This window comes from Penicillium daleae, assembly GCF_028827525.1.
Source record: "Penicillium daleae strain IBT 16125 chromosome Unknown utg000006l_segment0_segment0, whole genome shotgun sequence".
Classification (NCBI taxonomy): Eukaryota; Fungi; Ascomycota; class Eurotiomycetes; order Eurotiales; family Aspergillaceae; genus Penicillium; species Penicillium daleae.
Window position 1 is genome coordinate 1,891,320 of NW_026623154.1, and position 16,366 is coordinate 1,907,685.

At 49.9% G+C, this 16,366-nt stretch overlaps 4 protein-coding genes across 4 annotated transcripts; all 4 read left to right on the plus strand.

Moving 5' to 3' along the window:
• Positions 1-2,549: 2,549 nt before the first annotated feature.
• N7458_006418 (gamma-glutamyltransferase) lies at positions 2,550-4,878 on the plus strand (the record flags this gene model as incomplete). Its single annotated transcript, XM_056909800.1, has 8 exons — positions 2,550-2,579; positions 2,668-2,994; positions 3,081-3,114; positions 3,174-3,333; positions 3,392-3,974; positions 4,026-4,186; positions 4,241-4,374; positions 4,430-4,878. The coding sequence occupies 8 exons, from the start codon at positions 2,550-2,552 to the stop codon at positions 4,876-4,878; spliced, it is 1,878 nt and encodes a 625-aa protein (XP_056765504.1).
• Positions 4,879-5,569: 691 nt separating this feature from the next.
• N7458_006419 (putative pre-mRNA splicing factor) lies at positions 5,570-9,659 on the plus strand (the record flags this gene model as incomplete). Its single annotated transcript, XM_056909801.1, has 3 exons — positions 5,570-8,212; positions 8,287-8,408; positions 8,465-9,659. 3 exons carry the CDS (start codon positions 5,570-5,572, stop codon positions 9,657-9,659), a joined length of 3,960 nt encoding a protein of 1,319 aa, XP_056765505.1.
• A 916-nt stretch (positions 9,660-10,575) lies between these two features.
• Positions 10,576-13,115, plus strand: N7458_006420 (uncharacterized protein; the record flags this gene model as incomplete). Its single annotated transcript, XM_056909802.1, has 2 exons — positions 10,576-11,925; positions 11,970-13,115. 2 exons carry the CDS (start codon positions 10,576-10,578, stop codon positions 13,113-13,115), a joined length of 2,496 nt encoding a protein of 831 aa, XP_056765506.1.
• Positions 13,116-13,793: 678 nt separating this feature from the next.
• N7458_006421 (uncharacterized protein) lies at positions 13,794-15,517 on the plus strand (the record flags this gene model as incomplete). Its single annotated transcript, XM_056909803.1, has 2 exons — positions 13,794-14,729; positions 14,801-15,517. 2 exons carry the CDS (start codon positions 13,794-13,796, stop codon positions 15,515-15,517), a joined length of 1,653 nt encoding a protein of 550 aa, XP_056765507.1.
• Positions 15,518-16,366: the final 849 nt, after the last annotated feature.

Consider the following 16,366-nt stretch of genomic DNA (forward strand, 5'->3'; position numbering starts at 1 on the left):
CATAATTTTTGAGATGTCGGAAACAGTTCCAGGGGTTAAGTATCTTGTTACCCTCATGAGCATGTTGAGCCTCGCAGCAATAATAATAAACCAAGGGCGTTTGAAGGAAGCCGAAGAGCTAAGCATCCAAGTCGTGGGACTACAACAGGATGTTCTAGGTGTTGAGAATCCTGATACCATGACGGGAATGTCCAATCGCACGTGAATAATCTAGATTTGGGCGATGGAAGGATGCCCAGGACCCTTTTACACCTAGGCGAATGCAGGACCTTGCGCGGACCTGGAAGATCTAACACCATCTCGAAGACGCCGTGGCTCTGCTTGAAGAATGAGAGAAGCTACGGGTAAGCTTCATTGGCGCTGGTCAGCCTGGCACAACCGCTATCAGAATTGCGTTTATGGAAGCAGAATTTGAGCGATAACCCTCTCCTGATTCCCCACCAGAATTCGCTGTTTCTTGGAATATGGGCGAAATGAGCTGCGATGGTTTTCACATTCCAACTCAATATAGCTAGCACCTCTATAACAGTGATAAACTACTGAAAACTCTCCACCGTTATGTACTCTCTGCTTTGTGGCTTTTGAGTAATGCCACAAAATTTGGTGAAAGGGATGATGATCTTGACGGAAGTTCAAAGGGTCAATATAAGCAAGTCAAATTTTACTAGCTATGATCTAGCCGTGCTTTGATGCTTGGCTGATGCTAGAATAATAATAGATCTGCAATATACAGCGGACAAATTCTCATACGGGTGGCTTATATTGACGTGTGGATCAATGGTTCCATTTGTCGTCCATTACTGATGGAGGTTTCCCTTCGGAAGATTCCTTCTTTGCCCATGGCCCTACACCGCACTGCCTGTCTTCGGCCTATAAGAGGCCTCATATTCCCGTTTTTATTCTTCCTCTTTGGATGTCTTTAGATTGACCTGTTCCCCAAGCTTCTTGACTGCTTCCTTTGCGTAGGTGTAGAGAGGTCTGTAATTACCAAGGGTCATGATCTCTCCAGGGGAAACACATTTGATGATTATTGACTTAGAAGTGAGTGCGCACCTTATAAATCAATTTTTGTGGCCTCACAACCAGAACTCAACTTCATCGAGAGCTTTTCCGGGTCCCGCAGGCGCACAATTGGAGCTTTGTTCTCGGTGAATCACAAGGTCCATAACGAACTGCATTCTTTTACACCTAGATACATCGCCAAACTCTATAGTCTATCACTTTATGTTGCCTTATTTGTGGGTTATTGCCTACCCTAGTCTACCGGTAAGCGTAAGCCCATTACATGCGGCTCTCGCTGTGTCTGGGTTATCATTAATGGGGTATAATGATAAAATCTTATGTAACGCTAACAGGAGCGCTCTGTCAGCAATTCGGTGCTGTGGTCTAGTGAGTATACCTGCAGTCAGTAGCATCAGCCAACCAATTCTAACCAACCTACCTACAGGTGGTATGACGTCACGTTGTGGCCGTGCCAGCCCCGGTTCGATTCCGGGCAGCGCCAATATCTATTTTTTCCTCTTACAATCTTCACATCACACACCTCTTGTTTTTTAAATTACCAACAGAGCAGATGGCCATTACCAAATTCAGGCTTCATGTTGTTCCTGACACCTGTAAGCAATCTAATATGGTACATCCACATGGAAAAAACCCTTTGTTTTATCTAAATTGAGATATACTCCAGCTTTTGACGGTACAATGTAGGGACCGACATCCTATTATCACATTGTTTGATAACAAATTATACCGCTAGTTATGAGTGCTGAAAACAAGCTCTTATTCAAAGATAATCTGGGTCCATCTGGCTGACATCCATGATCCAAAGAGGAAGGTTTATCGAGCTCTGGCCCACCGATTGGGCAGTGACTTGAATCGGTCCCTTGCAAGTTTCATTCGATTATTCTTGGAAGGTCCTAAAATTCGCACCCATACGTCATTTTCTCATGGTTGCAGGGGATTATTAAACTCGTCACTGTCAGAACTCTGTGTGTCGAAGGCAGATCGGATTGCGTTAATCGGGACCTCGGCAGGGTGAGCATAGCCTGGGAAACGATAGGCAATACTGGCGCGCTTTGATAGGGTTCGGGCTTTGATTGGATCCGGGGCTAACGCAAGTACGAGGATGCCCAGTGCCACGCGACTCCAAACTGTGATTAATAATGTTAATACTCGACCCCAACACACCACCGGTGTCACTCCTGCGGGCTATGTATCAGCTGAGGCATTGGTTCCCGTATAACTAACTAGTCCGCAGGTATTAGGTAAACGCGAGGATACAGGAAATCATGATTTGTGTTGCAAGGACTCTGGCTTTATGCTACCAAAGCTTACTCAGTGGAGCGGAACGGCCACTTATCTGCGGGGTCATGTTGATATCTCGAAGGGCCGCTGGTTCAGCGGGTCATGCGGACTGTGCCCGTAAATCGACGACGGGCTTACTGATTATGGCATCCTGAAAAACCTACTGAGCGCTTCTTGGTTGACCAGGGTGTAATCCTCTCGAGTCTCAACATCCCGTATGCGTGCATGGACTCCTGCATGTTACAATGATCAGCGCTGGAGATGTGGAGAAGCAGGTACGAGCTCCAAACCGACCCCTGTCAAATCCCCGTTACCCCCTCACACTGGAAGTCTGGCCATTCAGATAAATAATGGTGTTAATAGCCTCTGCTGGGGTCTCTTTCCCGGGCCAAGGTCAAGAGCACTGACCGGCATTCTGATTTGCGCAAAGGCCAGCGCAGCGAACTCAGGAGAATGCTTTATTCAAAGAACTGCGGCCTTTTGGCTGTGCTGTGCATGATCTTGTTGATCGCATGTTTACCCAGTGCATCCACATCGCCGCTTGAATTATCTATTCGGGGTGCCGATCACGATGATAGATCAAGCCGAGAGATTGGCCCTGGAAAACGGGGTGCGGTTGCGACGGAGAATGCACTGTGTTCGCGACATGGTATCGAGATGTTGAAGATGGGCGGCAATGCTGCCGATGCAGTGAGTGCACTCTCTTTGCATTATAGGAAGAAATACAGACTCGATGAAAGGTTGAAATGCATATCTTGTGCTAATGGAATCGATAGTTGGTCGCCGCGCAATTTTGTATTGGTGTCACCTGTGAGTTTATCGAGCAGACATGGTGACACAGCAGGCTGGTCAAAGCTAACTCACTCCAGCTATGTATCATAGTGGTATTGGTGGAGGTGGTTTTATGCTTGTCCGAGCACAGAATGGTGCTTTTGAGTTCATTGACTTCCGTGAAACAGCGCCCGCTGCCGCCTTCCAGGACATGTATAATAATAATACCGACGCATCTATCTACGGCGGACTGGCAAGGTAAGATCTCTATCGGCCACGCTTCAAGATTTGGAAGACATACGTTGACTCGCAACAGCGGTGTACCTGGCGAGATCCGCGGGTTGGAATATCTTCACAGAAAGTACGGTTCACTGCCCTGGGCGACGCTGATGCAACCTGCCATTCGGATGGCACGCAACGGCTTTCCTGTGTCTACAGACTTGGTCAAATACATGACGCTTGCCGTTGGTGATGGAGAGGATTTCCTGTCCAAGGATCCGAATTGGGCTTTGGATTTTGCACCCAACGGAACCCGCTTGGGCCTGGGAGACACCATTACACGGAAGCGCTATGCGGATACCCTTGAGACAATCGCCAAGCGGGGGCCAGATGCATTCTATACAGGCCCAATGGCAGAGACAATGATCAATGCGGTTCAAGCAGCTAATGGTACCATGACTCTCGAGGATCTGAAGAACTATACCGTGGCGATTCGCAATACCTCGCAAATTGACTATCGCGGGTATAAGATCACCAGTACAACCGCACCTTCGAGTGGAATTGTTGCCCTTAGCATTCTAAAAATCCTGAGCACTTACAAGGGTCTCTTTGGTTCAGAGAAGGCACTGAACATCAGCACGCATCGAATGGATGAGGCCATGCGTTTTGGCTACGGAGAGGTAGGTCTGTTCAGGCTTGAATATTGATTTGTTATGCTAAGACATTTTCAGCGGACAAAACTCGGTGACCCATCATTTGTGGAGGGCATGGACGAATATCAACAGAACATGTTAAAGCAGTCAACTATTGATACTATCCGTGGGAAGATCTCTGACACTACCACCTTAAATGTGTCTGCATATGACCCATCGGGGGTAGAGAGTTTGGAAACGTACGGACTTCCTGACCCTCGACGTGAATGGAACAAAACTGACCTGCCCTATAGTCCAGGAACCTCCCATCTCGCGACCGCTGATCACACGGGACTTGCTATCTCTGTAATCACCACTATTAATTTGTACTTTGGAAGCCATGTGCTGGTTCCCGAGACAGGAATTATCATGAACAACGAAATGAACGGTATGAAGGTCGAAGCACGAACAATCGAGACTGCCAACTGATGGATCAAATGTAGACTTCTCGATCCCTGGGTCCTCTAATCAATTTGGTTATATTCCTTCTGAGGCCAATTATGTTCGACCAGGCAAGCGTCCCTTGTCATCCATCACCCCTGCGATCGTGACTCGCCCAGATGGCAAGCTCTTCTTGGTTGCCGGCTCTGCTGGAGGCAGTCGTATCATCACGGCCACCGTCCAAAATATTATTCATTCTATCGATCAAAAGCTGAGTGCGGCTGAGGCTCTTGCAAAGCCTCGCTTGCACGATCAGTTAATTCCCAACCAGGTCACCTTTGAGTATTCCTATGATAATTCGACGGTCGCCTTCATGAAGAGCCTCGGGCACAACGTGACATGGGTCGCTCCCGGTCAGAGCACGGCCCAGCTCATTCGTGTCCAGCCGAATGGAACGTTTGATGCTGCTGGTGAACCGCGGCAATTGGCCTCTGCGGGCTATTCGATCTAGAGTTGGAATTGCTGAATGAGAGGTCGGGGTGATGGATAAGATTCATATGTGAGCAGGTACATTTTGCTAAAATCTGAATATACGTCTATAGTCATACGGTGGCAGCTTGTTTTTAGAAGTCGGTATATAGTCTATAGTCTTGACTTGGAATTGATGACATGCAACCAGTCACTATCAACATTTCCAATCCATACAAATCTTGCATTCTTATTCTGGTCGCGATTGCCATTTTCCCGAGGCATCCAAGGAGCGATAAGCCTATCGCGCGCTGGTCCGTGCGCGTTGACAGCTCCGCGCGCGCGGAGTTTCCTATTTTTTTGTTTGACATGTCCAAAGCTGGCAATTCTCTCATTTTGACCCATTTCACCATCATTTGAAGCTTTGAACCTCCGACTCTGTTTCTTAGCACGCTCTTTCTTAGGGTTTTTTTCTCTTGGGCCCCCGCCAGAACCTCTCCTCCAACAACCTACCCACCAGAACATGCTGAATCCCCCTCAAACTTCCCCGGATTCGCTGCCATCCAAGAGACACTCGAAGACCGTATGAGTTTTGGACAGCGGACTTCTTTTGGGAGCTTGAAGGCTAAATTTTGTGAGGACAGACCGTTTGTTACTTAACCAAATTTGAAACCACCGCACATATGCATCCCTCACTACCATTTCGCTTTGTTTGAATACCCGCCAGTCCGAATATGACTTACAGGACGGCCCCTCCTGACGATCTTTCCATCGTTCCACCTCCTCCTTCCTACCCCACCGACACCTACAAGGACTACAACCCATTTGACGACTTTTATCTGCAGAAGGTTGACGAGATCCTGCGCCAGGACGCGAATCAGGAAGGGTTAGGAGACAGCGACTGGCCTTGCTACTCAGGTGCTGATGGATCTGGAGACTCCCCAGCTTCTTACTCTTTGCAGAAGGGAGACACCCCAAAAGCAAATGGACCTCTCTCGACGCCTAGAGTGATGACGAAAAGCAAGACCAAGAAGACCACGAAGCCCACCAAATCCAAGAAGAAACGGCCTGCGGCCAAGAGGGAAATTACGGTCATTGATCTCTGTGACAGCGATGAGGAAGATCCTATGCCAAAGGATACGGGTATCGATCAGGACAAACATGATGAGCATGATGACCTCGAGAAGGTGAATGGCGATGACAATCTCCAAACGGGCAATGCGTCCCAGGACGATTCTGACGACACTTCAAAATTCGTTGAGGCCATGGAAGGTGGAGCTGGTTCTGTCAATCCGAAAATCGACAATAATAAAGAGATTCTCGAACCAACCGCCATCGATGTAAGGGCTCTGGAAGCGAATGTTGCCCCAAGTGATGAAATTGGTGTACCCCAAAATATGGCTACCGATGGAATAATGAACCCAATGGAAGACTCTGCAACTGAGGACTTTATTTTCTCCTCCGTTACAGAGTCTGTGAAAGTCCATGTGCTGAAATTTATTGGGAGGCACCCGTTTATGTCTCAATTTGTGCAACCTGTGAAACGCTCTGCGAGGCGTCAATTCATTACTGAGATATGCAATGAAGCCGGGTCAAGGGGACTCGACATTTCAGTGCTTTGGGACCTGATCAAGTATGTGCGCAGGGCATATCTCGCCAGAGCTGGTGTCAAAGCTGAACCCCTTGCGCCTGATCTTAACGACATTCCTTTTGGACAAGAGATTGAGGACGACTCCGAGTCGAATCATCACTTTCAAAAAAATCACAAAAGGAGCCGCAGAGAAGGATCCCCGGGCCTGAAGAATAAGAGAAGCAAGAGGCGTTTACTTGATGTTCAAGAATCCCCCAAGCCAGCCGCGACGCCGGAGGTCATTAAAATACCCGATGACGATACCAGCCCCTCGTCTCCCGAGCTACCAGATGCTCCAGGCTACGCGGAAGATGAAAACACTACAATTGTTCAAGTCCTCAGCACCCCCGACTCGCAACTTGATCCTGTCGTTGCTGACGGCGACGAATCCCAGGATGAGGTCGCCGGGCCTCTGCTTGTTCAGAGCACACTTGAACCATCCTTGCATCCACTTGATGTACAGGCACATGGAGATTACGAAGGAAATACTACTGTTCAAGTTGAGAGCACTCCTGAGTTGCCAGTTGAATTGAGTGATGCCGCTTCAACACATAATACAGAGACCATTCCGACAGAGGAGAACGTCGTCGAGTCGACTCTTCCGATCGAAAACACTCTTATTGCTCACGATAAGGAGGAAGACTTTGAAAACGTCCAAGAGACTAGCAAACTCGGATGGGCGGGAGAGCATGCGAATGGCGAGGTTGCGATCGAGAGCCTAGATGAACCCAAGATTTTTAACCAGGCTGCAACAGACGATCCGCCGGGGAATTTGAATTTAAGACTTATTCCCGAGCAGAACAAGGATCCTCCCGCCAAGCTGTCGAAAAGCAAGAAGAGAAAACAAAGAAGACAGATGCTCATGAAGGCTATTAAGGAAGGGAAAACCGCCGTTTCGGTGGATGGTGTTCAACTAGGCCTTCCTCTTCACACGACGACGCCTTCGGGCGACGACCTTGAAGGCCCAACAGCTCACAACTCCGCGAAAGCAGCAAAAGCGAAATCAAATGTGAATGGTGACTGTATTCCTCGCAACTTAGAAGAATTAGAGGGTTCACCTAAAGGCGCGACTGATGCGATCCAGGAGAATTTGTTTCCAGACTACCCTCATGAGACGCCCAGTAAAGTCTCCACGAAGCTATCCAAGAACCAGAAAAGACAGGAGAGAATAAGGGCGAGGCGGGAGAAAAGAGAGAGGAGAAATCAAGAGCAAAAGACGCAAATCGAGCTGAAAGCGAAACGACGGCCCGTAAACTCCTGGCTCAAGGATCACAACAAACTCAGTCCCCAAGACACCTCGGTACAGACCTCGGAGACGGAGAAACTGAAAGTTCTCCAGCCTTCGGTTAAAACACGCACAATAGATCCCGAACCGAGGAAAGAAAGGAAGCGGAAGGAGCGCGGGCACAAACAAGAACAGAAGAGAGAGCGGAAGCGGAAGAGGGAATCCTTGAAGCTTGAACTCAACAGCGCTTTCATCAACGATGGTCAAAATCAAGAGGATCTATTTGCGAACGAAGATCTCAAGCTCGACGAGAAAGAGCTCAAGCGACAAGCCAAGAAAGAACGGAAGCAAGAGCAGAAGCGTCAGAGCCGGTCTTTGGCGTCGCTCCACGACAATGACCGCATGGAAGATGAACCTATCCCAAGCATCCAGCTCCCAGATGGCTCAATCGAGTCTCAGAAACTTGCAAATGACCGTGGGGACGACGGGGTATCCTCAGATCACGACAAACCAACGACCCGAGTGCGCGCTGCACGGGAAACCCCCAACCTGACAATCCTGTCGTAGAGAAGGCGATTTTACTATCGCCTCCTCAGCCAGAAGCCCCTTTGGTCAAAGTACGGGAGCCCATGTCAACTCCCCAACGAGATATTCCTACGCCTGGCCGGATGCCAATGTCAACCCCGGCATCTCAATGCACGAGCGCTTCCCGATCGAGGTACGGGCCTTTGTCACCTGATCCGAAAGAGTGGGACTCGGATTTTTGATTTCCAGTGATTTGCCAGGGGTGACACCCAGCGATGAGGTGACGTCCAAATACTTCTGCATAGCACCACAAGCGGACATTCTTAGTCTCAAAACAAATACAAATGCATTCGCGGATATACCATATCCGCTACCCGCCATGTCGCTACCTGCAGAAACTCGAAAGATCTTGGATGAGCTTGATCTAGGCTCCGACTTTTTGCCCTCTGACTCCTCGCTGAGTGATCCACCTAGCGATCTTGATCTCGAACTTGAAGATGATGTTGCTTTGTATCCAACGCCCAAAGTGTTGCCTTCCAAGAGTCCGCATTTCCCTCTCCCAGAGTCTGCTGAGCGTCCTAGCACTCCCGTCAAGAACACCAAGTTCCTTGAACCTGAAATCTCCAAAGTCTCTCGACCAAAACGTCCCAGAATATCTCCATATTTTCCCAAAACACCAGATCCCCCCCAGTCTTGTCTTCCTTTCCCACCTATCGATGCTCTTTCGTTTGGTCTCGTTCAGGAGCAGCTTGCACACGAACCATTCAAGTTGCTTATTGCTACAATCTTCTTGAACCGGACGCGAGGTGGTGTAGCTTTGCCCATCTTGTTTAAAGTCTTCGAACACTATCCCACCATCGATGCCATGGCCTCCGCGAATTTGGTAGATCTTGTGTCCATGATCCATTGTTTGGGTTTCCAAAATCAACGTGCCAAGAAATGCATCGCTATTGCCCAACTCTGGCAGACCGATGCTCCCGTCAAGGGCAAACGGTATCGCAAGCTTCATTACCCGAAGAAGCTGGATGGTCGAGACGTCCTTGCCGATGAATGCCTTGATGACGAGGATCCTCGAGCAGCTTGGGAGATTGCACACTTACCCGGAGTTGGAGCATACTCCCTAGATAGCTGGCGCATCTTCTGTCGGGACGAGCTACGAGGCGTAGCTACGGACTGGAAAGGCACGGATTCAGCTGTACGCGGCTTTGTCCCCGAATGGAAGTCTGTTCTACCACAGGATAAAGAGTTGCGCGCTTATCTTACTTGGATGTGGCTTAAGGAAGGCTGGATTTGGGATTGCCACACGGGTGATTTGACTCTGGCTGGAGACAAGACGCTACGAGCGGCCCGGCGGGAGGGCGTGGCGCACGAAGAGGATGGAAATTGGGTATTGCAAACATCCCCGGTCAAGAAGGCACCGAATGGATTGCATGCGATGGACTAGTCACTGAGAACATACTCTGTGGGATGCGAAATACTTCCTGTTGGTTTTTACTTGTTTACAATGATACCCCCTTCCACATAAGGACCAAGCAGAAAATCAAAGTTCATCTCATCAATCATACTATGAACGATAAGTTGAGAAAATATCCCTGCGTAAATTAGAAAGGCGATGCAAAAAAAGATAAGCTAGGAAGTGTAAGCAACCTGGATGGACTAGAGACACTTTTGATATACGGAGTATGATGCTACCTCCCAGTTCAGGCCATCGTCAGGTGACCGTAGCAGGACCCTTTCCCGATCTCGGGGTTCCTCGTCGTTGCAGCCCGAGTTGGATCGATCCATCTTATTCTCACCACAAGCATCGGGCGTCCATGCAGCTGTCCCCCACTCCAGTCGAGCGGGGGCCAAAAGTATTCTCCTCTTTCTGTTCACCGTATTGCGAGTTGGTCCCCCTCCCTCCACGATTCCCCCCTCAGGGCGTTTTATGCATCGTACCTGAAAGCGAGCTTATTTCACTGCGCACTGTCTTTATTTCGAGTCCCGCTCGATCGATCGCCCAGACAGATAACGGCCATCAATCGATGGCATGCCCGGGCTTTTCCCGCAGCTCTCGTGCGATCGACGCAAGCGCTGTGCCACCCCGACCTTAAGCGACCAGTGAGAACTCACACCTGCCCAACCTAAGCGCCAGGCAGCACGCGCAGGAATTGGAGACGAAAATAGGATCACACTCCCCCCTCAGTGGCGGTGCAGCATTTCCTTCCTTAGCCCTTTTGACACGAGGGTTCGAGAAAGCACAGACGAGACGGACCGCGAAGTAAACAGACGGTGACCGATGAACTTGCGGGCCCAAGATTTCCTGAAGGGATCCACCTCGTGCGGCTAACGCCCCAGCTACGATTTCTCACGAGCCCGCCATGTTTTTCCCAGTGAGACCTAACAGCGTAAAGAGTCGCAAACCCAAGTCCTCCTCCACTACTTCCAATAAACAATCCCAACCATCAAAAAAGCGTGCGTCTCAAGGACGGACCACCTCCCGCACGTCAACCAAGGAAACCGAGCCTGAAGAATCCACGGCTCGCTCCTCCACTTCCTCGACCTCCCACAGCGCTGCCCCACGACGGTCCTCTATGCCAGGCCTCGACGCCGCAAGTCGAGCGGGAACAGCCTCGTTCCTGGAATCGAGGTCCAGCCTTCCATACCCTTCCTTCTCCAAAGCGCATAGCAAAGAAGATGTCCGCCACCGTGACATCCCTACCCCAGACCCGACCGACCTGACCGCTCCGAAGGAAAATGGACCCAGCCACAACCACACTGAGAATCATCATGCCCCTCCCAGTCCACCCTTGACTGGTCTCGACCAGGAATCATCTCAGAAGGGTAGTACGGTCGGAAAGCAAGATGACAAAGAGGCGGAAAAGCCCAAGGCGAAGAAGGCGAGCATAAAGATCCGGACCGAGGTGAACAGATCGTCATCGAGCCTTCGATCGAAGAGAGATGATTCATCCAAGTCCAGCAAGACGGCGCGGGCAGATACGCCAAAGTCGAAATCGTCCAGGTCTGACAAGGAAGCTTCGTCGCCTCGTACCAGTCACAAACCACCCAAGACGAAACTCTCCGATGAGAAGAAGCTACCTAAACGATCGAGTCGCTCGACGATGTCGCCCTCACAGTCAACAGTTCGTGATGTCGGGACAGAATCGGCCAATGGATCAGACGCTACCTCCATTGCTCCGAATCAACAATACACTGCTCCACGAAAACCAATGACCCCACCGACGAAGCCTCCCTCGCGCAATCAGACCCGATCGGCCGTCTCACACCGCCATACTCCCAGTGATGACTCGATTGATTATGGGAGACCTGTAATGCCCGGTCAGGGATTCGGTGCGCCACCTCCGCCTCCACCTCCACCGCAGGTGCCTATTACCATCCCGAGGGTCGACTACCTTCTTCAAAATGGAGGTCTAGATCATCGGGTGCCGCGAACACTGCTTCCTGAGCCTGCGACCCCCGATCCTTTCTCGCAATCGGCCAGTCAGCCTCAGCTGGCAGCTGCTAAGGTTTTCGATCCGTTCAGTCACCTGCTGGATGATTACCAAAAGGTCATGAGCAAGAACGGATCTCTGGCCGTTGCGACTGGATATCGATCAGTCGCACGCCGATTGCTGGATCGTCTGGAGGCTGTTTTCGCACGTGACATATCATCAGAGCCATGTAACTGTCTTATGTGTGACCGTGATGATATGGAGGTCCGTCCAGAGGGTGTTAGTTGGGGGAAGTGTTGGAGCTAGTGTCTGGACGTCGAGAGTTGCCCATGTGGCCGCCGTTCATGATGGTTGCCTCCACTGTGGATGCGGGTTCGCCTGGCGAAGAGCACATTCCCATGCAGAAGCTTGATGTCGACGTCCCCGAAGAATATCGCGAGCACTTCATCCGCCAATCTCGCAAGACCAAGGTCGCAGTGGACAAATGGCTTTCCGAACAGCCGGATTCAGCGAGCAGTGCGCCCGAAGAAGTAGATGATGAAACATTGACTTTTGCGATGCTCACACATCTTGAACCTCATCAACGCTCCGTGTTTTGTGCTCTCCTCGGTATCAATTCCTCGACTCCCGTGCCTCGCTCAGATGACGAAAAGCCTCGACCCCGACCGTCGCCACTTGTATCTTCGTCGCAGGCCATTCAGCGACTATACCGTCTTCCTTCTCTCCCACGCGACCCGGAAACAGCCATGTATATGCTGAACAACCCGGGTCTGCATCATGTCTTGGCAACCCTTGCTGCCATCACTGACGACGAGTGGGAGATTCTGATATCCGGCCGATTTGACGGGTTCCTCCGCAGTGGTATCGAAGATACTGTCCCGCCTAGCAATGCCCGCTGGAGCGGCAGCCGCTCCAACACCCCGTTCAGCGCTGCAGGAACCTCGCGCGGACCGACACCCAGCTACATGGACGGCAGCTTCCGGCCAGTAAGCCAACCCAACGGTGGTCCGACTTCTCCTGCTTCCTTTGGAGGTCCGATCGCCTTAGACGAGGAAACGGAAATCGCCGCGCTAGCTGAAATCGAACGGGACATCTTCCTCGGGATGGAAGCTCTGGAAGATGCCTTCGAAGCACTCCATCTCAAAGCAGAGGTTGTCCGCCGTGCACTGCGCGAACGTGGTGCCGGCCTCTCAGTCGCCAACCAAAGCCGACGTGGCTCCTATGTGGAAGCGCGTCTGGGAACTCCGGCCTCAATAAACACTTGGGAAAGCGGCACAGAAGATGACTTCCTAGATGACGACCGGTCCCTGGCTCCAGATGACTCCGCCAGCAATATTAGCTCGAATCGCCGGCGCCGACCTAAAAGACGCACCGAGCGCCGCACCCCAGCTCCCGTAGAGGAAGAAGACGAGGACGAGGACGTGGTGCACGTTAGTCGCCGCGACAGCCGAAACTCACGACGGAGATAGACTGTGTTGATCAGGTTTTGCACGATTTACGGTCTTTTAGTTCCAAGGTTGTTTTAAGACGGTCAAATGCAAGTTTCAGGATTGCATGTGAGGTGGATATATGATTGCATCGGGTGCTGCTGATTGATGAACTGATGATGATACCCACTGCCCACCCCTTTCCCCGATATGACAATGGCTTCTTGGCTTGGTGCATTCTTACAGTTTATGATCTTTTTGGTTTATTTGACCCCCTTCAGCTTGTTCTTTATGATTCATGAATGTCACGAGCGGTCCTAGATATGAATCGTTGACCTAAAATGAATACCAATCAAACTTAGTTTGGAAGTCTTTACAAATAACTTATCACAATAACATTCTGCCTGTATATGTAAAACTATTGACACTTTTTATGTGGCAAGGGCTGATAAATCTTGATGAATGCAACGGATATGACCGAGGTAGTCAAAGGTCGTTGAGGTGGGGGTGACAAGGCTGAGCGCCCGTCAAGCCTGATGGGAGCTGTGGAAAGTTTGCCTGGTGCCACAAACCTTAAGACACCTGACAGGTAGTTGGGGCTTACATGGAAGCCAAAGGTGGGATTGATTGATAAAGTTACCTCCACAACGTCGAATCCGCAATCCTCGACCTCTGAACGCATGCATTGGCATCTTGATTGCTTCGCATCAAACGAGCAAGATGCTCCCCGGCGGGGTCACGACTCAGTACGTAGACAACTGGGTCGCACAAGGTCTGTTCACACCAGAGAGTATACTGGAGAGGTTCCTACTGAAGCGAACGAACACATACAATATCAACGCAGAGGGTCTGGAAGCGGCTTTCGACTCGGTTGCTTCCGAAGACGAGACAGGAATACAACGTATCGACGACGCCGGATTTATCAAACTTCTCACGTGTTCAAATGTCCTACCCAAATACCTCACGAATGTGGGTACCATTCTTTTTCAAAGCATACATTACCTCTCGATATATCCATTCCGTCATGAGCACCCCTCAGCGCTCACTTTGAGTGAACTGACCCGTGGACTTCTCTGGCTGATGCCATACGAAAAGGGAGTCACATTCAAGTCATGGGGAGGTGGCTGGTGTGAGCTTAGCCCAGCAGACCATAGAAGACTTATCTTCCAAAGTCTAGCTACAGAGCGAAACGGCCACGAGCTGCCCTATGATGTTGATGACTGGAGAAGAGAAGCCCGTCGTCGTGCCTATGAGTTGCCTGACGAGAAGATCAAATCAACGCTTCCCCAACTCGGGGACCCAAACTACGATGAATGGGGAGATGAGCTGTACCATGATCTGCTCAGTGTAGTGATGACTGCCCAGCCTAAGAGGAACCTTCCTCTAGCCGGGGAGCCGCGCGATGCCTTTCGCCCTTTGGCATCGCGACTACATGAACGTGAGCCTCCTCGGCTCTACAGGTTTACCATACCGGCCGACAGATTGCGAGTCTTTGTACAACTCATGCTCTATCACACCTTCGAAATCTCCGGGTCTCCCTCTTGGATAGGCACCTGGGAGCTTGAGCTGGTTACTGACTGTATAATACGGGCATTCGTGCAAAGCTCTGATGTTGGGATCAACTGGCCAATGTTCGATGAGGGTTGTAGGGCTGCGGTACGTGAAATGCTCATGATTTGGGTTGGCCTTGCTTGCTCAAGACCAGATAATTTGACAACACCACATAGCCATTTCTTCTACATGCTTTGAACTATGTCATCAGCTCTCTCTGGACTGAATCACCTCGTCTTGAGGCGAGTATACAGCAGTGCATGCGGCAGCCTGGAAAATTGTTCAAACCCCCTATTGTTGCACAACTCAACACGATCTTCAACAATGCCCGCATTATTTGGTTCGAATATCTCAAATTTTCCTGGTTTCTTGGTAATCAAAACCTCCGGATCAGCGCATCAGAACTAGTAGCAACAATCGAGGAATCGGAGGATCGAATTCTCATTCTTGTGTCTGCAAAAGACACTAAAACACAAGAAGACTACCTGTTGGGCATGTTCATCCCATCTCCAAACAAAGACGGGCATCGAATACAGTCCAAGCAAGAAGCGGACTGGCCAATATGTTCTCTTTTCGAGCTAAGCCCTATTCAGAGCATTTTTGGAGGAAACCTAGAATGTCCTGCATGGACACTGAGTGGGGACGAACTCTCGTTCGGTGACCCAGAAAATGGAGTCGCTCTGGTGCTGAAGAATGGTCTTTCACAGGCATCATTTACCCAGAGGGTGAATGGTCGGAATGCGCCGATCTATGAGCCGACTCTCTGGCGGGGAAGCTTTTCTATAGACCTGGATGTGGATGGAATTGAGATCTGCTATGAAGATACCAGTAGCTCGGCGGAAGCGGCTACTGATTCGGACCAGGATAATTTCGGTTCCGTACCTATGGAGTAGTCGATCGGATCAGGTCCAGCCTAGTCCCACACAATAACACGATGCGCGGGCCATTATTCGGGGTTGATTTCATACTACTTCGTATCTCAGAAACTTTGATCTTTCGCACGGATACTGATCTTTTTAATATTACCCGATTTGCCGATGCAGAAACTTTGACCACTCGTTCATCCCGTTGTGAAGCTGACCTGGCTGATCACATCCATTGCTCGCCCACCTTACGAATTGTAGTATTTGCAGATCGCCAAGATCTAAGGGGAGTGAGTGTAACCCTTTCCAATGATCCACTAGCCGTGGCACGGGCCAAATCAATAGTACATGATTTAGCCTGATCAGAGAGAAGTAAAGTTACCTGCCACTACTCCGTACAGTACAACCGTTAACGGTCACATGCGAGTCGAATACGGAAGGCAGATTGCCACTGGTAGGTACTCCAACGGAGTACTGTACTACTGGATAGGGCGCAAGCCATGTTTACAGTAATCAAATAGGGAACGGCGGGGTGAAATGGAGATCGGCAGTTGAGTAGCATAAGGTTTGTGGCTGTTCGGTTAGCCACTAATCAATGTAAGAAGTTACAGAACATATCCGTGCCTTTCTGCCCACCCAGGGTGCGCCCGCAATCCTCGTCATTCTGCAATCCCCGTCACTTTGTATTTTGTATGGCCTCACCATACAAAAGGTACCTCGAATATCTTAGGATTTTATTAAAAGGGGGCTAGATTTTATATAATAATACAGTAATTAAGTACTAAATCTACTTATTTTTGGGATAGTTTATAAGTTTTACTCTAGTAATAATAGATTTAGAGAGGTTTATAAATTTCCTCATAGTAAACTTTTCTGAGA